Genomic DNA, 27,075 nt, shown 5'->3' on the forward strand with positions numbered 1-27,075 from the left:
AGACATGGATAGAATAGACGGGTGGGTAGATTGATCAGTATACAAAAGACATAGATTAGGGGGAGGGAAATACTGTAGAAAGATAGATGATAGATGGATAGATGGATGGATGGATGGATGGATGGATGGACAGATGGAGAATGGATAAGATACAGTATATGACATGGATAGACAGGACGTGGATAAGATGGATGGATAGACAGACAGACAGAGACATAATGGGTGAATGGATGCATGTGTGGATAGATATTTGAATAGACAGACAAAATGGTTTGGATGGATGGATGGATGGATGAATAGATTGGTGTATAGATAGATAGATTTATTTATTTATTTATTAGATTTGTATGCCGCCCCTCTCTGAGGACACGGGGCAGATTTGATTGTTCTCTTACACATATCTACATATTTACAAGATATATACATCCAAACATGTATATACTGTATATATATTACCCATCTCATATTTTATGCCTCTATCACGTTTTTACACTATCCATCTCACCTAAATGATTCTAGGTGTGCTTACCAACAACATAATAAAATAATATAAAAATACAACTTAAAAAAGCACAGTTCTATAAGTGACTTAGCCAAATAAATTATTTTGCATATTTGCCTCTCTAATGCATAATATATATTATATTATATTATATTATATTATATTATATTATATTATATTATATTATATTATATTATAATATTATATACAGTTGAATGATCAGTATTAGCAGACACAACTCCTAGTGTAAAAAAAGGGAACAAAAACAGCCTTCAGCCATATTGTTTATGATTAGTATTATGCATATGAAGTATGTATAGTTAATATGATATATTAATTATATATATTAATTCTGGGGAGCCCCCCCCCAAAAAAATATTGTTATACATCTTACACAGTGTGTAAATTGTTGCTCAAAGAAGATGCTAGATACTGATCAAAGATCATGTAGGATGTAGGGAGGGTCCTTTAGCAGTGACCTCCAAATAGAGTTCCCCATCCATCTGGGGTGGCTAAACTCCTTATCCCATTATCCCCACTCAAAAAACCCTGCCTCCTTTTGCTTTATTATTTAAAAAGAAGCACTTGGTTTCTCTTCCAATAAAAATTTAGGAGGATGGACAGCTTGGCCATCAGGCTTAGCTGTAATGATGGCTTTATTTTATTTACTTATTTATTTGTTTGTTTGTTTGCTTGTCAATCAAGCATAAGATAGTAGTTTATATAAACATAACATAGACAGTAATGATAACAGAAAACAATAGGACAGTAGGACAGGGATGGTAGGCAGTTGACAATTAGAATTAGAATCCTTTATTGGCCAAGTGTGATTGGACACGCAAGGAAGTTGTCTTTGGTGCAGATGTTCTCAGTGTACATAAAAGAACACACGTATACATTTGTCAAGAATCATGAGGTACAACACTTAATGATTGTCATAGGGGTCAAGTAAGCCATGTACGGTTTAAACCCAACAATGATGGCTTGGGAATCATAGATAGGATCTCCTGGTCCCTCTGATTCAGCTAAGATCACACACAGCAGAAACAATGGCTCATGGTTGCTGGGGGAGTCCAGCTGAAAGGATGGGAATTGTAGTCCACATTCTGGACTGGAACCCTGGAGCCCACCCACCCCCACCCCCAAAAAAGAGACCCCGCCGGCTGTGGAGCACAGGCAAAGAAGTCCAAGCTCTACCAAGACAGTGGGCACTTTGCCAGCTGTGGAGCATGGACCACGGAGCCCAGGCTCCCACCCACTGAAAAATAGATGGGAATGCTTGGAGTGGCGGATGACCGGCGGGGGCTCATAGGCTCTGGAGTCCCTCCCGCCCGCTTGGAGGGAGGGAGGGAAGGAGGCAGAGCGAGCCGGCCCGGCGGGGCTCCTCCTCCGCCTCCGCCTCCGCCATTTGGTCCTCCCGGCGGCGCGCCGGAGCGCCCGGGAGAAGCGGCGGGGAAGGTACCGGGTCGGTACCCGGCGGGGGTCCCGCATCATGTCGAGCCAGCACCGGAGCAGGTAAGGAAGCCCCGGCGGGGGATGCAGGAGCCCGGGCCGCCTTTGCAAAAGACCCCCGGGGGTTGCATGGCCCCCTCCCCTTCCCATTTGGGCTGGGAGGGGGCAGGAGGGGAGGAAAAGGGGGATGCACGCTTTTGGGGGGCGCATGCAGACGACCCTGGGCTGCTCCCCGCCTTCCCCGCCTCTCTAACGGGTTGCATTTTTCCTTGGCCCGGGGCGAGGATGGAGCAGGAGGGCTCCGCTCTTGCAAAAACACAACCCCCTGTTAGTGTGTTTGCGTATTGGTGTGTACTTGTGTGGGCTGTTAACAAGGTTCCAACCACCGGCGCTGGGTTGCTTTTTGTTCTTTCTGCCCTTCTTGGGGTTTTCCTCCACACACACACACACACACACACAAAGACACACATACAATTTCATTGCCCAACTCAAAAGCAACAATGAATCAAAAAAAAAGGAAGCTTAAGTATCAAACTGATCAGGAAAGAATTCATGAACTCCATCTGTAGAGTCTGGAGCAGTGTTTCCCAACCTTGGCAACTTGGAGATATTTGGACTTCAACTCCCAGAATCCCCCAGCCAGTTGGCTGGGGAATTCTGGGAGTTTGAAGTCCAAATATCTTCAAGTTGCCAAGGTTGGGAGACACGTGGTTTGGAGGATAGAAGGGAAAGGGGGACATGATCGAAACATTTAAATATATTAAAGGGTTAACTAAGGCTCCGGAGGGAAGTGTTTTTAATAGGAAAGTGAACCCAAGAACAAGGGGGCCCAATCTGAGGCTAGTTGGAGGAAAGATCAGAAAATATGATTTGACTGAAAGAGTAGTAGATGCTTGGAACAAACTTCCAGCAGACCTGGTTGGTCAATCCACAGGAACTAAATTTAAACATGCCTGGGATAAATATTAGATCCATCCTAAGATAAAATACAGGAAATAGTATAAGGACAGACTGGATGGACCAGGAGGTCTTTTTCTGCCATCAATCTTGTGTGTTTTTAGGTTTCTAAAGACCTATATGAGCCGCCCCATTAGACCCTAGCCCCCTGGCCAATTAATGTTACATATGATTGTTTGAGTGGGTATGACTGTTTTTTTTAATACTACTCCCGTCCCCCAAGGCCATTGAAATGGGATTCCCCATTTCCTCCCACTCTTTCCGAAATTAAGCCTTTGCTACTCCTCAAATTACTACAGTTGTAGAACTGTGAAGGATGCGTGGTGGACACACATAGCAGCCCCTTGCTGATTGTTTAAAACACAAACACACAGAGATACAATAGTTTGCTGATTGTTTGTAACACACACACAGGCAGACACAATAGTTTGCTAATAGTTTAAAACACACACACAGACAATAGTTTGCTGATTGTTTAAAACATACACAAAGATACAATAGTTTGTTGATTGTTTAAAACATACACACACAGACACAATAGTTTGCTCATTGTTTGAAACACTCACATAGATACAATATGTTAATTGTTTAAAACATACACACAGAGACACAATAGTTTGCTGGTTGTTTGAAACACACACACAGATACAATAGTTTGTTGATTATTTAAAATATACACACACAGACACAATAGTTTGCTGATTGTTTCAAAAACACACACAGAGATACAACAATTTGCTGATTGTTTAAAAAAACCAGCACAGAGAGAAAAACAAAACATGGAGTCTTATTTCCTTTCCAAATTTCCCTGTTTTTCCCTTGGCTTGTCGCTTGTGGAGATTTGCTGAAGGTGGGTTTCCCCCCCCCCCTTTTGAAAGGATGTACTGTAATCTGGAATAAAAGAGGCTTTTATATGGATTTTTAAAAAATTAAAGTACATTAGCGAAAAGTTTCCCATTTAAAGGAACAAATAATCCCTCGTCACCTAAAGAAAAGGGCATAGATTTTTGGCTGTGCCAAACTGAGTTTATAGCACAAAAAGTTCTCTTGTGTTTTGGGAACTCCTGTAAGAAGTAAATTGTGTATTTGGCCAAAGTTTTAACAGGGCCAAAGAGAAGATGGTAATTTCCGATTTGAAGCAGGGGGAAGCTGCTATTTTTATTTAGCTGTTCTTTCTGTGGCCTTTAAAGATTTTAAACATCTAGGATAGCTTTTTTTTCCAGCCAGCTGCTGCTCAGATGTGTTTTTCCAAAATACCTGGGGACAAGAGGGAACACAGCTGTGAAATACAGGCAATCCTCAATTTACAACAATTCATTTAATGACCATATTTGCAGCAGCATTGAAAAAAATGACTTTGTTTTTTTTAAATAGTCTTTATTCATTATTTACATTAACAGAAATACACAAACACCATAAAACCGACAAAGACAAGAACAAAAACAAAACACAACTTATACAGACATATAGATATCATCGTTTGTAATTACAGTTATATACCAAGTGTTAAACACTCAACAATTTACCTGTTGGCATTATTGCTACAGCTTTTCTTAATACTATTTAATTTTATCAGCCTACTAGTTTTACATTGCTATGTTATATATTGTTATCTATATCTTAATCTTTATTAATTTCAATCATATTACCTAAATCATACATTGTCCAAAATTAATTGCTAAACAACAATTTTATTTTGTATATAAACAGAAGCAAAGAAACATAGAAGATTGATGGCAGAAAAAGACCTCACAGTCCATCTAGTCTGCCCTTATACTATTTCTTATATTTTATCTTAGGATGGATCTATGTTTATCCCAGGCATGTTTAAATTCAGTTACTGCGGATTTAACGACCACATCTGCTGGCAGTTTGTTCCAAGCATCTACTACTCTTTCAGTAAAATAATATTTTCTCACATTACTTCTAATCTTTCCCCCAACTAACCTCAGATTGTGCCCCCTTGTTCTTGGGGTCACTTTCCTATTGAAAACACTTCCCTCCTGAACCTTATTGAACCCTTTCACATATTTAAATGTTTCAATCATAATTAATAAAGACTGTTTTTAAAAAGAAAAAAGATATTGGTTGCGACTGGTTCGTGTTTATGACCGTTGCTATGTTACCGAGTTGTCGAAGCGTGGAACTCATTACCGGACTCCATAGTGTCATCCCCAAACCCCCAACACTTTACCCTTAGATTATCTATGGTTGACCTATCCAGATTCCTAAGAGGTCAGTAACGGGCGAGTACAAGTGCACTAGAGTGCCTTCCGTCCCCTGTCCTATTATCTCTCCTATATCTCCTCTACCTTTCTTCTATTCCTATATCTCTTCTTCTATTCTTCCATTGATATGTTCTATTACTATACCTTCTTTTCTATTATTTCTTAGATATATTTTACTATGAATATCTCCTCTATAACCTTCATCATGTATTTTTCTATGTGCATTTATATATATACCCACTAAAACCCTCATTGTGTATTGGACAAAATAAATAAATAAGTAAGTAAGTAAGTAAGTAAGTAAGTAAGTAAGTAAGTAAGTAAGTAAATAAATAAATAAATAAATAAATAAATAAGTAAGTCTCAAGAACCTCAGATCTTCTGATGTGAAGCTGACGGGGAAAAAGTCAGATTCGCTTAACGATCTAACTCACCAATTTAACAACCTCAGAGGTTTGCTAATGTGGCAAAACTCACATAACAAATACATTGCTGAGCAACATGACTTTTGGGCTGGGTTGTGGTTGAGGACTCTCTGCATAGATCTGGGGAGACATCGAGACCTTTTGCAGCTGTTGCTGATAACAAGTCAGGTGGTTTTGTTGCACCCAGACTTGGTTTAAGCTCAGATAAAAGCCTTTATCGGAACACTGTGGCCTTTTTCAGTTAGGTTCCATCGGCCTTTATACAAATAATCTTGCACGCTCATATTTTGGGCTTCTGGGCTTTTATCCCACCCTGAATGGAGCCCTTAAAATAAACTTTATATGCATTTACTTAAAACCCCAACAAAGTGCCGTGCCTCCTATTGTTTCGCCAGCCTGCAGGTCCCAGGTAGCTTTTGAGAGTCTTTTGTGGTTTCCAGCGTTTGGGGTGTGTGCTAACAGCTTTGCCTGCCTTGTGTTTCCTGTAGAATTGCAGAATTTGAAGAGATCCTCAATGAGCCCAACATCGTGCTGCAGAAGCTGCGGGAATTTTGTTTCAACGGTAAGGGAGAGAGAGCAGCGGCTTAGCCTTGCAAAATGGCCACAGAAAATTGGCTAAGCCGGTTGGTTTCCCCTGAGAAAAGTTACATCAAATCATAGAAACCTTGGAGGTCTTCGAATCCGACTCCCTGCTCGAGACGAGAACCCTGTACTAGTCCAGACCCATAAAAACCTCCAGTGATGGCGAGCTGTTCCGTTGGTTCATTGTTCTTACTGTCAGGAAATTTCTCCTGGGTTCGAGGTTTCTTCTCTCCTTGCTTAGTTTCCATCCATTGCCTCTTCTCCTGCCTTCAGCTGCTTTGGAGAAGAGCTTGACTTCTTCTTCCTTGCAGCAGTCTCATAAATATTGGAAAGTTGCTGTCATTTCTCCCCTGGTCCTTCTTTTTGTTAGACAGACCCTGTTCCTGCAAACATTCATCATGCCCAGGTTCAATTTATTCAATTCAATTTATTAGATTTGTATGCCGCCCATCTCCGAAGACGCCTGGTGCACCAGTTGCGGCCCTATCTGGAGAGGGAGTCACTGCTCACAGTCGCTCATGCCCTCATCACCTCGAGGTTTGATTACTGCAACGCTCTCTACATGGGGCTACCTTTGAAGAGTGTTCGGAAACTTCAGATCATGCAGAATGCGGCCGCGAGAGCCATCGTGGGGCTTCCAAGATTCGCCCACGTTTCTTCAACACTCCGTGGCCTGCACTGGCTGCCGATCAGTTTCCGGTCACAATTCAAAGTGTTGGTTATGACCTTTAAAGCCCTATATGGCAGTGGACCACATCTCTTCCAGCAGACATGGTTGGTAAATCCACAGTCACTGAATTGAAACCTGCCTGGGATAAACATAGATCCATCCTAAGATAAAATACAGGAAATAGTATAAGGGCAGACGAGATGGACCAGGAGGTCTTTTTCTGCCATCCATCTTCTATGTTTCTATAAAGTGGGACTATTCCTTTTTCCTGCAAGCTGTGATAATTTCACTGTCTCTCCCAATTCTTAAAGACATCGATAGAAGAGAAGACCTGAATCTTCTGTATTTTATTCCTTTTTAAAACATTCTTTCCTAAGTATCCAATTTTGCAGGTTATTTATTACTGTGGAAATACAATTCTTTGAATTCTTCTGAATCACTGAATTTATTAGTTTCCCCGCCCTCCAAAAGAAAAATCCTTTTCCTGTATAAAAACACATTTTCTTTCCCCTTTTTGACAAGAAATTCCCAAGTGGAGTTTGACAGTCCTCTGCCAACTGGTGTTTAAAGGCCAAAGGTCACTGAATTATCGCCTCTGTAAATATTTAACAGAAAATGTTCTTGCGGGCTTAAAAATGCCTTATTTATTTATTTATTTATTTGTTTGTTTGTTTATTCGTCCGTTCGTTCGTTCATTCATTCATTCATTCATTCATTTATTTATATTAATTTTACATTAATTGGATTTGTATGCCGCCCCTCTGCGAGGACTCGGGGCGGCTCACAATATAATAAAAGCAGTATACAATATCGAATCTAAAATCCGATTGATGTAGTTCATTACTCTAAAAACCTATGCACCAGGTCCATTTTTCTTCCTTTATTTTTTCTGATGTAGGAATACTGTACGTTGGTGTAGTGTGGAAACAAACCTCTTTAGACTGGATGATGAGAATCTAGTTAAAAAGTCGTATCCAGTGATGGATCCCTTTAAAGTCATCCTGGCTCTAAATCTATGGTTCTCGCTGTACTATTGTGTGTGTATGAAGGTGAAGCAGGGAAGGCCAGGAGGAGTGAAAATGGATTTGAGAACACGAGCCAGGCCCTGCTGGGTTAGATTGCTGGACCATTGAGTCCAGCCGTCGGTTCTCCCCGTGACCCACTGACTGCCCATGGAAGCTCCCAGAAGATGATGGGAAGGGAGACGATGAGGCCGAGGGAGGAGGAGGAGAAGGGGAAAGAAGAGGAGGAGGAGGAGGAAGAGGAGGAGGAGGAGAGCGCAGCAGCAGTACAAAAAGCAAATTCCATGCTTGGCGTGATTAGGAAGGGAATCGAAAATAGGTCGGAAAGTTGTATTGCCTCTGTACGATGGTGAGACCACACTTGGAGTCCTGTGTACAGTTCTGGTCACTGCATCTCAAGAAGGATAAAATGGAACTGGGAAAGGTGCAAAAAAGGGCAATGAGAATGATCAAGGAAATGGAGCCCCTCCCTTAGGAAACCAGGTTGCAAGACCTTGGTCTCTTCAGCCTTGAAAGACGGCGTTGAAGGGGGGACTTGATCGAAGGGTATAAAATCCTGCGTGGGATAGAAAAGGTGGATAGAGAAAAATCCCTTTCTCTATCACGCAATACTAGGACGAGGGGCCCCTCCCTAAAGCTCTTAGGTGAGAGAGTGAGGACAAATCAAGGGAAATATTTCTTCCCCCAGAGGGTCCTTGGTTGATGGCATTCCCTTCCAGAAGAGGTCGTGACAGCTGTCAGCTTGGGTAGCTTCAAGGCAGGATTAGACAGATTCATGGATGCCAAGTGTATCATGGGTGGTTATTGAAGCGGGTGTCCAAGTGCCGCCTCTCTGTTGGTTGAGGCAGGCAGGGTTCCCTTGAGTACCATTTGTTGGGGGTCCAGGGAAAGGGAGGGTCTTGCCTCCTCTTTCTGCTCAAGATCCCCATGGACAATTGGGGGGCCACCTGTGTGACACAGAATGCTGGACTCGAGGGGCTTTGGCCCCATTCAGCAGGGCTCTTCTTAGGTTCTTCCTTCCTTCCTTCCTTCCTTCCTTCCTTCCTTCCTTCCTTCCTTCCTTCCTTCCTAGTGTATCATGGGTGGTTATTGAAGCGGATGTCCATGTGCCGCCTCTATGTTGGTTGAGGCAGGCAGGGTTCCCTGGGGTCCCATTTGTTGGGGGTCAGGGGAAAGGGAGGGTCTTGCCTTCTCTTTCCGCTCAAGGTCCCCATGGACAATTGGGGGGCCACTGTGTGACACAGAATGCTGGGCTCGAGGGGCTTTGGCCCTTACGTTCTTATGTTCTTCTTAGGTCCTTACGTTCTTATGTTCTTATCATCCAAACCTCCTCCAGCTTCCTTGGTTCTCTTTGAGGTGAAGCTGCCAATAAAACGTTCACCTCGCCTCTTAAGCCTTTAACTCCCTGAATTCTTCCATTCTACAGGGATCCCCTTCGAAGGTGGCTTGCGCTGTCTCTGTTGGAAGGTAAGGCCCTCCTGAGCATACGGCAGCATTATTATTATTATTATTATTATTATTATTATTATTATTATTATTATCATTTCCCCTGCTGCCTTTGCATGACGGCCTTTTCAGTTGGTTTCTAGTTCTTGATTTGCAACTATTTCTTTAGTGACCGTTTGCGAAATTTTTCTTGCTAAGCAAAGTTAAGTTGTTAAGTGTGTTTTGCCCATTATAATAATAATAACAACAACAATAATAATAATAATTGATTAGATTTGTATGCCGCCATTCTCTCCGAGGACTCGGAGCAGCTCACAACAATAATACAACATGTACAAATCTAACGTTAAAAAACAATTTAAAACCCATTATTATAAAAAAGAAAACAATCACACAACCTAACAAACCATACATAAAACCATAGTAGCTGGGGGTATGTTAATTTCCCCATGCCTGGCGACGTAGGTGGGTCTTCAGGAGCTTTCGAAAGGCAAGGAGGGTGAGGGCAGTCCTAATCTCCAGGGGGGAGTTGATTCCAGAGGGCTGGGGCCACCACAGAGAAGGCTCTTCCCCTGGGTCCCGCCAGACGGCATTGTTTAGCCGACGCATTATGCAACCCTCCCAATATACAACACAATGTCAGCGTTCCAAATAGCATCCGAGAAATAAATCCGAGTCCAAGGCTTGGCCTTCTTCAAAATTCCAATTTATTAATAGGGCCAACGGGAGAAACTCAAATCTTAACATTACAAGGGCTGGAATTCATCTCCTTGCATCTCCTCCCACAAGTCCATCACATGAACCATACATCTGCCAGTGTATCCTGTAACTCCCAACCGCTTCCAGCCAGGTGCTGAACAAAGGCTGACCTTGAGAACCTAAAAGGAATGTGTCATGGCACGCAGTTGTTTAAGTGAACCTGGCTTCCCCTGGAAAATTGAAAAAGGGGATCACATTGCAACCATCCTAAATACATCTGGATTTTTGATCAAATGACCCTGGGGAGGATGCAATGGTTGGAAGTGTGAAAAATGGTTACAATTCCCTTTTTTTTTAGTGCCGTTACTTAGCGTTGGTCACTAATGGAATGCTTGCAATTCGAGGACTCCCTGTATTCAAATAAAAAAGGGTTAATGGCCCTGGGTTGGGGAAAGGACGTTTAGCAAATGGAGGAGTTCAGAATACGGCTTTCCCCTGTGCACATTCCTTAACTTTATTTATTTTATTAATTTAACTTAATATTTTAAATTTGCCTTTTGCAGATCCTCTTAAACTACCTCCCTGTGGAAAGGGGCGCTTGGAATTCGGAGCTGAGGAAACAAAGGTACGTCGAACTGTTGGAGTTCTCACCGTCTTTCGCATGTTGCTGAATTTTTTAAAAAAAAAAATTAATTAGGGTTTTAGAATTTAGTCTGTTCATTGTTGACTTCTTTTTATTGTTATTTGTAATTTACGTTGTTGTAAGAGGCCCTGAGTCCTTCGGAATTGGGTGGCTTAGAAGTTAAATTAAAAAATCAAATCAAATCTTAAAAAATTAAATTAAATTAAATTAAATTAAATTGGATTGGATTGGATTGGACTGGATTGAATTAAATTAAATTAAATTAAATTAAATTAATTCTTGGCAGGGAAAATCAGAACATCCCTGCAGGAGAAAGACAGGCAGAAGCAGGGAGGTGGAGTCAAGAGAGCAATCTACCTACAGTCCTTACATGGCCACAAACTGTCTAAATCCAATCCCTTGAATCCCATTAATCCCAGTTGGGGGGAGCTATTTATTTGTTTGTTTGTTTTGTCAAGTACGTATTGCTGGTATACAAAGATATACATACAACATACAAAGCTCAGCGCTGAAACTGAGCTTGTCTAATGCAGGGCCAATTCTGCTGACCGTTCATTGTATAGGTTCCTATGAGCAATAAATCAGCTTAAGTGGAATTTAAGGTGTTGTCCTTCATGCTTGACAGTCCCTTCTCATGGCTGAGAATTCAACTGTGAAGGAGCTAGCTGTGCTGGCGTTTTAGCTCTCTTCTTAACTGATTTTTATTTTTTCCCCCCTTTCCACCAGAGGCTTGGGTCGACTCGTCATTTAAAATTAATTTTATAATTAATCAAATGAATTTTAAAATGATCTGATTTTTTAAAAAGTAACTTTATTGAATTTTATACATTTAAAAAACCCCACAAACACAACATACTGTATACGGTAAAGAGAGATTAACACAAATACAAATACAAATATATATCTATACACATATTCTTACATCAAACACATTTTCATAGTAGATTATTTTTCCTTTTTCTTATCCGTGTGTCCAGATATCATAATAGTCCAAATCTTTTTTTATCATTTAATACCATGGTTAGCCAATCCATTTCTGCAGTCATATACTTTCTTAATTATTTCTTTTTCTTCCGGTAATCTTGGATTATTCCACTTTTGTGCATATATAATTCTTGCCACTGTCATAATATGTAACAGCAGATATTTTATCCTTTTTTGATACGTTTTCTTTAAAATTTCTAGCAAGAATGAACTTGAAAATTTGCGTGTCCATCTGGATTGTTTTAGTGAGTTTTAACAAAACCAAAAAAGAAGATTTGTTATGTGGTCATTTAGAGTTCAGCCTGATTTGAAACCACCCCCTCCATCAATTAATCAATTAAAAGCATTTTCTTCCTATAGATTTTAATCCCCCCCCTCCTATAGATTAACTCAACTGCAGGCCTGATGACTCAACAGAAGCAGTGCTAATATTTCCTGTCCAACTCAGTCTTTCTCAAGCCTGGTGACCACTGGCTGGGGAATTCTGGGAATTTGAAGTCCACTCATTTTACAGTCACCAAGATTGTGAAAGGCCGTTTTAAGATGACTAAGTTGGAAAAAGGATGCGTAGACCACACAGAAAAGAAAGTGCAAAAGTATAATTTGGTAAAAACTTCACAAGAGAAGGGTTTAGGGGTAGCGATTTCTGACAGTCTCAAAATGTATTTATTATTTATTGGACTTTTATTTTAAAATAATTTTAACATGGGTGAACAATGTGGTCAAGGGGTAGAGAAAGCAAGTAGAATGCTTGGCTGCATAGCTAGAGGTATCACAAGCAGGAAGAGGGAGATTGTAATCCTGCTGTATAGAGCGCTGGTGAGACGACACTTGGAATAATACGGTGTCCAGTTCTGGAGACCTCGCCTACAAAAAGAGATGGATCAAATTGAACGGGTCCAAAGATGGGCTACAAGAGTGGTGGAAGGTCTTAAGCATCAAACTTCTCAGGAAAGACTTCATGAACTCTATCTCTACAGTCTGGAGGACAGAAGGGAAAGGGGGGACATGATTGAAACATTTAAATATGTGAAAGGGTTAAATAAGGTTCAGGAGGGAAGTGTTTTTAACAGGAAAGTGAACCCAAGAACAAGGGGGTACAATCTGAGCTTAGTTGGGGGGAAAGATCAGAAGTAACGTGAGAAAATATTACTTGACTGAAAGAGGAGTAGATGCTTGGAACAAACTTCCAGCAGACGTGGTTGGTAAATCTACAGTCACTGAATTTAAACACGCCTGGGATAAACACAGATCCATCCTAAGATAAAATACAGGGAATAGTCTAATAATAATAATAATAATAATAATAATAATAATAATAATAATAATAATAATAATAATGTATTAGATTTGTATGCCGCCCCTCTCCGAAGACTCGGGGCGGCTCACAACAATAATAAAAACAATATTCCAGCGAAAACAAATCTAATATTTAAAAAAGCACATAAAAACCCTATCATATTTTAAAAGCAAACAACACATACATACCCAAACATAAATATACAGTATATATATATTTAAAAAAAGGGCAGACGAGTTGGACCACGAGGTCTTTTTCTCCCGTCAGTCTTCTAGGTTTCTATAATTTGAGATGTATTTTAAAAGCTTGTGATTGAAGACAATCTTCAGTCCCTTTGGTGCAAATTTATTTCCACATTGCTGATTGGGGTGTTTTGGGTTGAAAGCCAAATGGGCACGACTGACTATTTTGGGGGCTGGGAAGGCAGGGCTTTTTGACGGTTAAAGAAACGACACCCAAGCATTGAAAACTGGGGTTGTGTTCTTAAATATTCTGCCTGGCCCGAGCAGCCATCAACGGCCTTTTCCAACAGAAATCAATTCAAAGCAGTGACAGCGTAGCACTTTAGAAGGAGAGATCGGATCGCAAATGTCGTTCTTCTTAATAATGCATGGAGGTTCATAATTAGGAGAGTATTCTTGTATTTTCCCCGGAAAATCACTTTAAGGCCACTAGATTTTGTTGTATTTGCCAGGAAATAAAGGGGGTGGGGGGGATCACTCTGGAAATCGCTTAAGGAATCCGAGGGATCTGTCCAAAATATAGACACCAAAATCATTTCAGATTGGATGTCCAAGGCTGCAGTTTTCGCTATTGCGCTAAAGCAGTGCTTCCCAACCTTGGCAACTTGAAACTATCTGGACTTCAACTCCCAGCATTTGCTGGCTGGGGAATTGTGGGAGTTAAAGTCCAAATATCTTCAAGTTGCCAAGGTTGGGAAACAGTGCGCTAAAGGATGTGGTTTCCCACAACTTTTGAAACGTGGCTGTGATAAACGCATCTATATTCTGGCCCCGACTTCTGGCTAAGACAGAATACGATCAGAGGGGAAAGTTCCCCTATCCCCCTTCTGTAGCATGTTGTGAATCTAACCAATTCACCCCATGTCTTCCTTCCTTTCTTCCTTCCCTCCTTCTTCCTTCCTCTCCCTTTTTCCTGTCTCTCTCCCTCCCTCCCTTTCTTTTTCTTCATTCCATCCCTTCCTTTCTTCTTCTCTCCCTTTCTTTCTTTCCTCCTTCCTCTCTCTCTCCTTCCTTCATTTAACTTTCTTTCTTTCATTTTTTCTTTCTTTCTTTCTCTATCTTTTTCTTCCTTCCTTCCATTCTTTCTTTCCTTCTTCTCTCCCTTCCTTTCATTTTTCTTCCTTCATTTCTTCCTTCTTTCCCTCCCTTCCTCCCTCTTTCTTCCTTCCTTCCTCTCTCTTTCCTCCTTCCTTCCTTCTTTTTCTTCCTTCCTTTCATCCTTTCTTCCTTCTTCTCTCCCTCTTTCTTTCTCTCTTCCTTCTTTCCTTTCTCTCTCTCTCTTTCCTCCTTCCCTCTTTCTTTCTTTTTCTTTCTTCCCTCCCTCCCTCCCTCTTTTGTTGGGTGTGTTCGAAACAATGGAAACTGTGTCTCTTGTGCTAAACAATATTCATCTCTGCTTGCTTTTGGGGGGGGGGGGAAACCTAGCAGCGCTGATGGAAATGGAGTGTAGCTATTTGATAATAATGTCTATTTTTCTTCCTTTCTTTGAACCGTCTCCTCCTGCATCCTCTTCCTCGAAGGGAACTTTACGCCCAGTTCTTGAAGGAAATGATTATCCAGCCGGGAATAGCGAAAGCTGAACTCGGGTTCTCCAGAGAGGACGTCACTTTGGAGGACCATGTAAGGACGTAGCCCTCATTAGCTCTTTGCTTCTCATTATGGACGTTTCGGTTTTGGGTTTAGGATGTCAGTCAATCTGCCTGCCTGGGTTTATTTATTTATTAATTAATTAATTAATTAATTAATTAATAGAGTTGAAAGGGACCGTTAGGTCATCGAGTCCAACCCCCTGCCTGAGCAGGAAACCCTACAGCACCCCAGCCAAATGGAAGTCCAATCTCCTCTTGAAGGTGTCCAGAGTTGGGGAGTTCACCACCTCCCCTGGCAGGCAGTTCCATTGGTTGATCGCTCTGACCGTCAGGAAGTTCTTCCTTATTTCCAGGTTGAATCTCTCCTTGGTCAGCTTCCAACCATTGTTCCTCGTCCGGCCCTCTGGTGCCCTGGGGAATAAAGAGACCCCCTCCTCACCGTGGCAACCCCTCAAGTATCTGTAAACTGCTATCATGTCCCCTCTAGACCTTCTTTTTTCTAGGCTGTCCATGCCCAGTTCTCTCAATCTCTCTTCGTAAGTCTTGGTTTCGAGTCCCCTAATCATTTTGGTTGCTCTTTTTTGCACCTTCTCCAGAGTTTCGATGTCTGTTTTGTAGTGAGGTGACCAAAATTGGATGCAGTACTCCAGGTGGGGTCTGACCAGGGCATAGTAGAGTGGCATTAGTACTTCCCTGGTCTTGGAGCGTATTCCTCTGTTGATGAATTTATTTGCTTTAGATCCTGCTTCCTCTAACAGGAGATCAAACTCCCATATATAGTACTGCTACTGGGGGTTTACTTCTGAGTTACAGTGGCCCCTCTACTTACGAACTTCATTCGTTCCATGACCAGGTCCTTAAGGAGAAAAGTTTGTAAGAAGAAGCAATTTTTCCCACAGGAATCAATGTAAAAGCAAGTAATGCATTCCTCCCAGGAGATTCCTAGAGAGGTCTCATGAGGCTTCTCCACGCCTTTTCTGGCCCTGTTTCCTCCCAGGAGATTCCTAGAGAGGCCCCACAGAGGCTTCTCTCCACCTTTTCCTAACCTGTTTCCTCCCAGGAGATTCCTAGAGAGGCCCTGCGGAGGCTTCTCCCTGACTTTTCCGGCCCTGTTTCCTCCCAGGAGATTTCTAGAGAGGCCTCATGAGGCTTCTCCACGCCTTTTCCGGCCCTGTTTCCTCCCAGGAGATTCCTAGAGAGGCCCCATGGAGGCTTCTCCCTGACTTTTCCAGTTACAGTTTCAGAGGCTTGGGTTTATAAGTGGAAAATGGTTCTTGAGAAGAGGCAAAACAATCTTGAACACCTCTTTCTTTCTTTCTTTCTTTCTTTCTTTCTTTCTTTCTCTTCTTTCTTTCCTTCTCTTTCTTTCTTTCTTTCTTTCTTTCTTTCTTTCTTTCTTTCTTTCTTTCTTTCTTATTTGACTTCTATGCCATCCGATCCTGAAGGACTCAGGGCGACTTGCAACAACAATATGAGTACAATATAAATAAATACAAAACAGTAGAAAGGAGTCGAACATTATCTAGAAAAGTTCTTAAGTAGAGGCACCACTGTATTTGTAAAAAACAAAGTTAGGATATAAATAATAAATGAAATAAAATCTGCATTTCTGCTCCCAGCTTGGTTTTGACGGCCTCTTCTCTCCAAATCTTTTTTTTCTTTCAAAGCCGCTGAATCCCAACCCCAACAGCCAATGGAACACTTACTTCAAGGACAACGAAGTCCTCTTGCAAATCGACAAGGATGTCCGGTAGGTCAGCATGGCCAAAAAAATGAGGAGGCTCAGGCAGGTCCAATAACAAGCATGAAGAAGATTCTTTGCAGGCTTAAGAATCTGGCCAACTGGCCCTTAAGGGAAATGAGTGGGAGATAAGAGAGGCATTCAAAGTGGGCTAGACTTCCATCTCTTGCTGGCACGGGGAGGGCTTGTGACTTATGATGCATTTGACCCCTCCCTCAGGCCCAGCCTGGTCATCTTCTATATCCAGGGACCCATGATCTTGTTAGTCTTGTTAGTCCCAAAGTTCTGACCTGATCAAATAATATAGCACAAAGGGTCCCAAAAACCTCTATTATTTTAATGGCTGGTAATAATAATGATAATAATAATGATAATGATAATGATGGGGAGGAGAAGGAGGAGGAGGAGAAGAAGAAGAGGAGGAGGAGGAGGAGGGCGCAGCAGGTAGAGTGCTGTACTGCAGGCCACTAAAGCTGACTGCTAGATCTGTAGGTCAGCGGTTCAAATCTCATCACCAGCTCAAGGTTGACTCAGCCTTCCATCCTTCCGAGGTGGGTAAAATGAGGACCCGGATTGTGGGGGCCAGAGGCTGGTGGCTCTGTTAAAAAGGGCTATTGCTAACATGTTGTAAGCCACCCTAAATCTAAGGAGAAGGGTGGTGTTAAAAAAAAAAATCCAAATAAATAAATAAATAAATAATAATAATTATTATTATTATTATTAATTGGACTTGGGACGGCTCACAATATATCAATAAAAAACAATATACAATAATACATCTAAATCCAATTAATATAAATAATTAATTTAAAACCATTCTGAAAGGGCTAAAACCTTAAAAATCAACCATTCAAGTTCAAACTACAAACATACCACACATTCGTTGGCCAGAGGCTGGGATCTAGTGATCCCAGGCCTGGTGGCATAAATAGGTTTTCAGATCCTTCCGGAAAGCAAGGAGGATGGGGGCAGTGCGAATCTCCGGGGAGAGCTGATTCCAGAGGGCCGGTGCCCCCACAGAGAAGGCTCTTCCCCTAGGGCCCACCAAGTGACATTGTCTAGTTGACGGGACCCGGAGAAGGCCGACTCTGTGGGACGTAACCTGTCGCTGGGATTCATGCGGCAGAATTATTTTCATTCCCAGCCGTAATGTCCCAAACAACGATAACAAGTCTGACAACGTTCTTTCGGGACAAGGCAGATAAACACACAAACCTTGATCCTTCTTGACACGCTGCCAAAGACCAAGTAAGCAAGGCACTTGGCAAGGCCAAACAGAAACACGGGGTTGGAAATGGCACGAGTTGAACTAAGTTGCTTCCTGCGACTGAGCCCCTTCCATGCGCTCCACTTGTGTAGCCTGTGGGAGGGGCCAGTCACCTCCAAGCCTCTCTTTGAGAAACCTGGTTTCTTTCTCCCCCCTCCCCCCCGCTACAGGCGACTGTATCCTGACATGGCCTTCTTCCAGCGCCAGACGGAGTACCCTTGCCTCTTGATCCTGGACCCCCAGAACGAATTTGAGACCCTTCGCAAACGGGTGCAACAAACCACCCTCAAATCGCAGACGGTGGCACGAAACCGGAGTGGAGTAACTAACGTAAGGGAATCATTTCGGGTACGAGGGTTGAGGGGGTGGGGTGGAACTTGGCCCCCCGGGAGGGGAAGGTGTCACAGGTGATGTCGCATAAGACGACTGCTTGGAGCCCGTCGTAATACCCGATAGACAGGCAGTCCTTGACTTACAACAGTTGGTTTAGTGTTCAAAGTTATAGCGGTAGAAAAGGTACCGTATTTTTCAGAGTATAAGATGCACCTCAGTTTTTGGGGAGAGGAAAATAGGGAAAAGAATCTGCACTTAACAGATAGTCATCCGGCCAGCGTCCTTAGTCTGGTCACCTTCAGCACATTATTTTATCCCCTGGTTAAGGGCTTTAAAAAAACGTATTTGGAGAGAGTAACAATGAAAGAGCTTGCAAACCAGGGAGAGCCGGGAACATCGTTAGTACCTGGAAAGAAACATTTGGAGCAAGTAGAAAAATGGGGAAAACCCTGCAAAGACTTAGGGCTTGGAAAACATTCTTCGCAGAGAGTAACAATGAAAGAGCCTGCAAGCCGGTAAGAGCTGAAAACATCGTTAGTACCTGGTTAGGGTTGGAAAGAATCATGTGGAGCAAGTTAGACCAATGGGGGAAAACCCTGCAAAGACTTAGGGCTTGGAAAACATTCTTCGCAGAGAGTAACGATGAAAGAGCCTGCAAGGTCAGAGCTGGGAAGATCGTTAGCAGCGAGTATAAGATGCACCCAAATTATCAGCCTCTTTTAGGGAAGAAAAAGTGCATCTTACACTCTGAAAAATACGGTACCTTTTGATCCGGTGTCTGTGGGGATGGGAGGATGATTCTAAAACTGGTTGTAAGTCACTTTTTTTCAGCGCTGTTGTAACTTTGAACGGTCGTAAGTGGAGGACACCCTGTACCATATAAAAGACGCCTGTCCCCATTTTCTGTGTGTGTTTCTTTGCAGGTGAGCTCTCCTCTTAAGACCCCGGTGCTGAGCGAATATGAAGTCCTGCCCGATGGAACCGAGGCTCACTGGGAAGTCGTGGAGCGAATCCTCTTCATTTACGCCAAGCTGAACCCCGGAATCGCCTACGTCCAAGGGATGAACGAAATCCTGGGGCCCCTCTATTACACCTTTGCCACAAACCCCAACAGTGCATGGAAAGGTAGGGGGGGGCGAGAGGTGCTTGCCACCTTGGGGTCCAATTGATGTATAGCAGCGATGGCGAACTTGTTGGATGCCCAGGGCCCAAATTGGAAGACCGACTGACCAGTGGCAGCACGGCGAGAAATAATATATTTTTCTATCACGAGCTTCTGTTTCGTCGTTTGTAGGGAAATAGAAGCTCATGAGAGAAAAGCCACAGAGATCTGACCTGTGTGTATGTGTGTGTGTGTAACATATTTTTGCTGATAATGAAAAGGAAGAGTATAGATCTATTTAGAAGCTATTTTGCTCTCATCAGCTAGCCATACTCTTCCCGGGATTTGAACCTGGGGAATCTGCCTGTAAGGCAGTAGCTTTAACCTCTAGACCACAGGCTCTCCTCCTCTCAGCTTGTGTGTGTATATGTGTGTATCTCTCTGTGTAACATATTTTTTTCTGATAATGCAAAGGAAGAGAACACTAGTATAGATCCATTTCAAGCTATTTTGCTCTCATCTGCTAGCCAGACCCTTCCCGGGATTTGAACTGATGTCCCTTTCTCGTGCACAGAGCACGCTGAGGCGGACACCTTCTTCTGCTTCACCAACCTCATGTCCGAGATCCGGGACAACTTCATCAAGAGCCTGGACGACTCCCAGTGTGGGATCACCTACAAGATGGAGAAAGTCTACATCATCTTGAAGGAGAAGGACAGAGAGCTCTACATGAAGCTGGTGAGAAGCTTTGCACCTGGAGCCACAGGGGGCCAAACCTCGTGTTCTTCCAAGGCCCAGTTTATTACAAACATAGAAGATTGACAGCAGAAAAAGACCCCCTGGTCCATCTAGTCTGCCCTTAGACTATTTCCTGTCTTTTATCTTAAGGGTGGATCTATGTTTATCCCAGGCATGTTTACATTCAGTGACTGTGGATTCTTCCTTCCTTCCTTCCTTCCTTCCTTCCTTCCTTCCTTCCTTCCTTCTCTTTCTTTCCTTCCTTCTTCATTCATAGAAACCTAGAAGATTGACGGCAGAAAAATACCTCCTGGTCCATCTAGTCTGCCTTTATACTATTTCCTGTCTTTTATCTTAGGATGGATCTATGTTTATCCCAGGCATGTTTACATTCAGTGACTGTGGATTGACTGACCACGTCTGCTGGAAGTTTGTTCCAAGGATCTACTGCTTTTTCAGTGAAATAATATTTTCTCACATTACTTCTAATCTTTCCCCCAACTAACTTCAGATTGTGTCCCCTTGTTCTTGTGTTCACTTTCCGATTAAAAACACTTCCCTCCTGAACCTTATTTAACCCTTTAACATATTTAAATGTTTCACTCGTGTTCCCCCTTTCCCTTCTGTCCTCCAGACTCTACAGATTGAGTTCATGAAGTCTTTCCTGATAAGTTTTATGCTTAAGACCTTCCACCGTTTTTGTAGCCCGTCTTTGGACCCATTCAATTTTATCCATCTCTTTTTGTAGGTGAGGTCTCCAGAACTGGACAATACTCCAAATGTGATCTGACCAGCGCTCTATACAGCGGGATCACAACCTCCCTCTTCCTGCTTGTGATACCTCTAGCTATGCATCCAACCATTCTACTCGCTTTCCTTGCCGCCTGACCGCACTGTTCAGTCATTTGGAGATGGTCAGAAATCACTACCCCTAAATTAACAGAGACATGTTGGATACGAACTGTAGTCAACCCGATGCTTAACTTCCTCGTCCCCACACATGCGTGGACCGCTCTGGTTCTCTCAAATGTCCATGATCCTCCCCTCCTACTTCCGGCTGGTGTTGAACAAAGGATGACCTTGAACCTCTGTAAAGAATTTGTTGTGGCTAATATCTTTCTTTTCTCCCCAATTCCCACAGTAGTTTTCTTCTTGTCTCCAACTCAAAATGATGGCTTTGACCTGAGAAAATAATTTACGATGTTTATAATAATAATATTTTTTTATATAAAAAAAGAAGCGCTTGATGCTTTTCTGCTTTTCCTAAATGTTTCTATTTTCCCTTCCCAGCAAGAGGAAAACATCAAGCCCCAGTTCTTTGCCTTCCGCTGGCTGACCCTGCTGCTGTCGCAAGAGTTCCTGCTGCCCGACGTGATTCGCATCTGGGACTCCCTCTTCGCCGACGACCACCGCTTCGACTTCCTCCTGCTCGTCTGCTGCGCCATGTTGACGTGAGTTCAAGACCCACGATCCTTGGTGGAGCTTCCCATGGGACGCAGCTGCTGCCATTCAGTCCCCCAGCTAGGAACTGGGTGATGGGGAGTTGTAGTCCCACCTTGGCCATGGGAGTCGGCTGGGTGATGGGGCCAATCCCCAGAGGGCCACGAGTTCTAGCCCTGCCTTGGCATGAAAGCTGGCTGGTTGACTGGGCCAATCACTAGGAGACCCCGCGAGTTCTAGTCTTGCTTTAGCTAAGTGACTTTGGAGCTAAGTCGCTCTCTCTCAACTCAGCCTACCTCGCAGGGTTGTTATTGTGGGGAAAATAGGAGTGGAAAAGAGCATGGAGTATGTTTTGATTGATTGGTTGGTTGATTGATTGGATTTGTATGCCACCCCTCTCCAAGGATTCGGGGCGGCTTTATAAAAACATAGAAGATTGATGGCAGAAAAAGACCTCGTAGTCCATCTAGTCTGCCCTTATATTGTATATTATATTGTATATTGCATCATATTGGTTATGTTTATAAACAATGATAAAGGAGGGATATATATGTAAAGCAACACGTTAACTAAAATAAGCTAAAAGTGTATTGATCTCGGCCTGAAATTCTGAATGAGAAGGGGGTGTAAATACCCCAAATGTTTGTTTTATTTATGTCTGGGGGTTTTTCCTCTCTCTTTCTTATTTGTTTTTGTCTTTCTTTTTTCTGTTTTGTTTTTTATTTTCTTAGCATTTATAATGTTTATACAAATTTATTGAAAGTTTAATGTTGTTGCTGCTGCTTGGTGTTTTGTGTTTGTTTTTTAAAATTCAATAAAAAAACTAAAAAATAAGATAAAGTAAAGGAAACTGATAAAAATATTTTTTTCCCCCCCATTTCTGCCTTTTGCATTGTCCATCCTTGATCTCTTTCCTGTTGGGTCCCAGTGGATCTGAGCTAAGTCCATTTTTTCTTTCTCTTGTTCTCCTACAGGCTCATTCGGAATCAACTCCTAGAAGGGGATTTCACTGTAAATATGCGTCTTTTGCAGGTAAAGCGAAGAGGGGAAGGCAAAATATTTTCTTCCTGGCTATGATCTCAGCTACGACTGTGTTCGCATCAAGCCAGCTTTTGTTTTAACTGTGGCTTGTTGAACAAGCTGTATTAGCTCTTACCAACAGGCAAAAAAAATCATTGTGCCCAGTTGTTTCCATTTCTCTCATTTTTCCTTGTTACACGTAGGAAAGTCATTGTTAAATGTTAAGGAGGGTGCAGAGTGACCTTGAGTTACACATACACACAGGAAACGTGGAGGTGGCAGATACCCAGCTGATAGTGGTACTGGTAGTAATTCAGATAACCAGCTACATTAAGTGTGTAAATATTATTTACTTTGGCAAATAGCTTAGTCAACAGCAATCCTAGTCATTTATGTCGAAATTAACAGTTTTGAATTATGAATTTTGTGGAATTATAGAAGAGTTACTAACACTAACAAAATACTTCATTTTATTGTACTGGAATTAGAAGATATTTGACTCTGTATTAATATTGTATGGAACAGTCATAAACAAGATGTCCAACTTAACCATCTTTGAGACTTCGGTTCCAAAAACTGTCACTCAGTATTATTTTAAAAAACAGTGATATCCACTCAAACAATCATATGTAACATAAATTGGCCAGGGGGCTAGGGTCTAATCGCCCCAAGGTTGGCAGCTCAGATAGGTCTTTAGAAACATAGAAGATTGATGGCAGAAAAAGACCTCCTGGTCCATCTAGTCCGCCCTTGTACTATTTCCTGTATTTTATCTTAGGATGGTTCTATGTTTATCCCAGGCAGGTTTACATTTAGTGACTGTGGATCCTTCCTTCCTTCCTTCCTTCCTTCCTTCCTTCCTTCCTTCCTTCCCTTTCTTTCCGTCCTTCATTCATAGAAACATATAAGATTGATGGCAGAAAAAGACCTCCTGGTCCATCTAGTCTGCCCTTATGCTATTTCCTGTGTTTTATCTTAGGATGGATATATGTTTATCCCAGGCAGGTTTACATTTAGTGACTGTGGATTGACCAACCATGTCTGCTGGAAGTTTGTTCCAAGCATCTACTCCTCTTTCAGTAAAATATTTTATCACGTTCCTTCTGATCTTTCCCCCCAACTAACTTCAGATTGTGTCCCCTTGTTCTTGTGTTCACTTTCCTATTAAAAACACTTCCCTTCTGAACCTTATTTAACCCTTTATCATATTTAAAGGGTTTAGACCTTTATGGAAGGTGAGGAGGGTGGGGGCACTGCGTATCTCCAGGGGCAGCTGATTCCAGAGGGCCGGGGCCCCCACAGAGAAGGCTCTTCCCCTAGGCCCCACCAAGCGACATTGTCTGGTTGACGGGACCTGGAGAAGGCCGACTCTGTGGGACCTGACCGGTTGCTGGGACTCATGCGGCAGAAGGCGGTCCCACAGGTATTCTGGTCTGATGCCATGTAGAGCTTCATAGGTCAGGACCAACACTTTGAATGGCTCCTTTTCCAATGGCTGATTGTCCCTTTCCCGCTCAGGACTACCCTATCTCGGATGTCCACCTGATTCTGAAGAGGGCGAAGGATCTTCAGGAGTCGCAGTAGCTCGCTCACCTTAAAGGTTCAGCAGATGTGATGGCCTTCTCCGTGGAAGCAGTCACAGTCCAAAAGTTCTTCTCTTCCAAAATCTCCTCGACAGGGAAATGACTCCTCCTCCTCCCATATTTTTTGGGGGGCCAGGGACTCTTGCGGAGATGAACTACAAGGCGCCGAGAAGCAGGACCCACCTGGAATTGAACCGATGCTTTGTGGGGAACGTCTTCTCCAAGAGGCCACCAGCTTCGGCGTCATAGTTTTGAAATCAGTTCTTTGCAGTCGCTCTCGATCCAGAACTACCAAGAATCTTTCGCCTTCTTCGTTAAGATTCTTTCCTTCCCTCGTTGGGAGCCCAGGTTTCCTCGGAAGCTTTAAAAAAAGAGAAGGGAAAAAATTTGGAAGGATGCTGGCAAGGCCTCCTTTGCCCCACTGCCTTAGAGCGGGTGGACTTCCTCTCTTGGTGGAACCCGGAGTCGTCTAAGATGGGGATTTTGAACCGGAGAACGAATTTCTCGCGGCCGAGTTTAAACTTTCCGTTGTTGGCGCTTCCTTACTGCCTGCGTGGTCTGCCGGTGCTCTGCAATCCGTTATAAATTATTCCCCCCAAATTGGTTAAAGGCCATCCTTGCCCAATAAAGCGTTTCCTGCGAGCCGAAATAACGAATAAATGTAGAAGTCTTGCTTTGCTAGTTTTCTGCTTGTAGGATGAATTTTCCCCTTCCCACAAATTCTTCTGGCAACGGGAAAAAAGAATTTTGATTATTTTCAGAATTCTTTTGTGTTAACTAACGTGCTATTCTGGATTAGTTTGGGTCCCCAAAAGCTAATTAGGCCTTTGTGACATCTGATGAAGAAATTTTCGTCTCCTCTAGTTAAATCCAATGTAATATGTGCGGTTTGTTGATTTGGTGATGGGGATGCTATTGTCTTGAATATAAAATGGAAATTAGAGGTTTTGGTGTAGCCGAGCTGAAGCCAGACTGCTATTCTTGCCCTGGGTTTTGATGCCAATTCGGAGAATATTCATTTTAAAGTCGTTTTCAAACAGCCCTGAAGATACGTCATGTTTTATGCTGCGTTTAGAGAGAACTTAAAATGCTTTTTTTCCCCAAGAACAATGCGGAAAAGATTATTTCTGTCATTCTTCCCATTTCCACTCTCGATTTTGCAGCAGGAAATGTCCATTCGGTGGCTTTTTTTGATAATGCATGATGGAACCAGGAGGTGGTATCAAAACACGTCTGAATTTGTGCTTCTATAAAACCTGCAACCCCAATGAAACCCCACTGCAGGAAATGCCTTTTTGCTTTGTGGCAAAAGGAAGAAAATTAGCGAGAACCAGGGACTTTCAAAAATTATGTTCCATATCTTCCCTACACGTGTATTATCTTGATGGAAGGAAATTGTTCTATCTAGTAAGGAGTCTGCTGGGTACTTTTGAAAGCTGCCTGAAAATTGGCCTTACAGCTTTTATACAGCATAACCACTGCCAAATCCTGTAGCTTAGTTTCCTTCCTCCTTCCGCAGAGCGACCTTAAAAAGACGCAAAAAATGCAAAACTTGCACAAACAAGCTTAGCATTTGACATAAAGCTTGCAAAATAAAATTTAAAAAATTGCTCTTCTCCCGAAATGCATACTTAGGTTTCTTGCAAGGCAGAAAGGATGGCTGTCTTCAACCATGTTTTTTTCACCTTTTATTGGATAATTGTCTTTTCTTTTGTAAAATTTTGATGGCAGCAATTTATTGGATACGATGTGCGATACGCCGCAGCTGGTTTTGGGGTAGCCTAAAAAATGTTCTCTGTCGATTAAATTGAATGTAAAAAAAATAATGTTAGGATTGTGATATGATAATATAACGATGATGATAAAATGTCATGTTGCAATGACGGGATGAAAAACGTGTGTTTATGTGTTAGTTTGTCTGTGCATAAAAAATTCCAGTATCTTGAATATTGGGGCAGCATATACCGGTGGTCAAGATTTTTACACACCTGTCCACACCATCCCACAAACTGCTTGGAATCATTGAGCCTCTTGTTGCTTCCCAGTTCAGTGTGTAAAAATGCTTTTGTGAATCTCTTTGGCAACGCTCCGTTACACAAAGAGAAAAATATGTTTGGTTTTTCTTGCCGGATATAATAGATCGGATCGGCTCGATTTTGCTGACCTTTTATTTTGCTGTCCTGCCAAACTTGGCTTTCGTCCTTTCATCTTTACATGTTCCACTATTTTCCGAAATAGCTTTTTAAACATTTCCATCTGCTTCCCGCTTTGAGCATCAGATTATGTTAAATTAGGTAAAAAAAGGACTGATGGGGAAAAAGATAGAAAATGTTAAATAAAAAATTGCCTGTGATGTACGTAGAGATTGGTAAGAAGAATCTGAGTAGAGAAGTGTAAAATTTGTACAGGAAATTCTCTACAGCTCTTTGTCGATCTGTATTTTATTTTATTTTATTTTGGGAACAGCAGAAATACGTTTTACTTTTTTCTATTCTTTCTTTTTTTTAGTAGAGTTGGCGGTTGCCAATACGAAACAGGGTATTTTGTGAGTTGCTTTTAAAGCAAGCAAGCCAGGATTCAAGGAATTAGCCATGATTATTCGGCCCCGGAGTGGTCAAAACAACCACAATAAATAAATAAATAAATCTGCAGAGTTGCATGTAAAAGTTTTGGAGTAGAAAATTTGTTCTAGCCTAGCACATAGATCCCAAAGTGGTTCTGTAGCTTTTTGGCATCGCTCGGTTTAATTATCTTCTTTTTATTTTCTTAAATAAAGATTCTCCTTTGGAAAAGACTCTCCGGTCTTTTGAAGGATGAAGGAATTCAATAAGATTTTTCTCCTCCTATTATTTGTATTTTTACTTTAATTAAGTTTGCTTCCCAGTTTCAATAGCAGATGCAAAATTATATAAAAAGAATTGACGAGGGGGGGAGATAGAATAAGTTAAAAATTGCCCTTGAAATACATTGACTCAGAGTGAATTTACAAGTGTATAATTTGTACAGGAGATTATTTACATCGGAGGTCTTCAAATTGGCAACTTTAAAACATGTGGCCTAACAGCTATTATACTGGCTAGGGAATTCTGGGAGTTGAAGTCCACAAGTCT

The 27,075-nt window shown here is 42.1% G+C and overlaps 1 protein-coding gene across 1 annotated transcript; it reads left to right on the forward strand.

The window, feature by feature from the left end:
- Positions 1–1,791: 1,791 nt before the first annotated feature.
- Positions 1,792–25,860, forward strand: TBC1D13 (TBC1 domain family member 13). The gene is made up of 12 exons (XM_070758469.1): positions 1,792–2,017; positions 6,053–6,126; positions 9,265–9,305; positions 10,547–10,608; positions 14,673–14,772; positions 16,409–16,491; positions 17,920–18,079; positions 19,006–19,207; positions 19,759–19,922; positions 21,213–21,373; positions 22,337–22,394; positions 23,901–25,860. Exons 1-12 carry the CDS (start codon positions 1,995–1,997, stop codon positions 23,964–23,966), a joined length of 1,194 nt encoding a protein of 397 aa, XP_070614570.1. The 5' UTR covers positions 1,792–1,994; the 3' UTR covers positions 23,967–25,860.
- The last annotated feature ends 1,215 nt before the right edge of the window (positions 25,861–27,075 follow it).

The sequence above is a fragment of the Erythrolamprus reginae genome, chromosome 8 (assembly GCF_031021105.1).
Source record: "Erythrolamprus reginae isolate rEryReg1 chromosome 8, rEryReg1.hap1, whole genome shotgun sequence".
Lineage (NCBI taxonomy): Eukaryota > Metazoa > Chordata > Lepidosauria > Squamata > Dipsadidae > Erythrolamprus > Erythrolamprus reginae.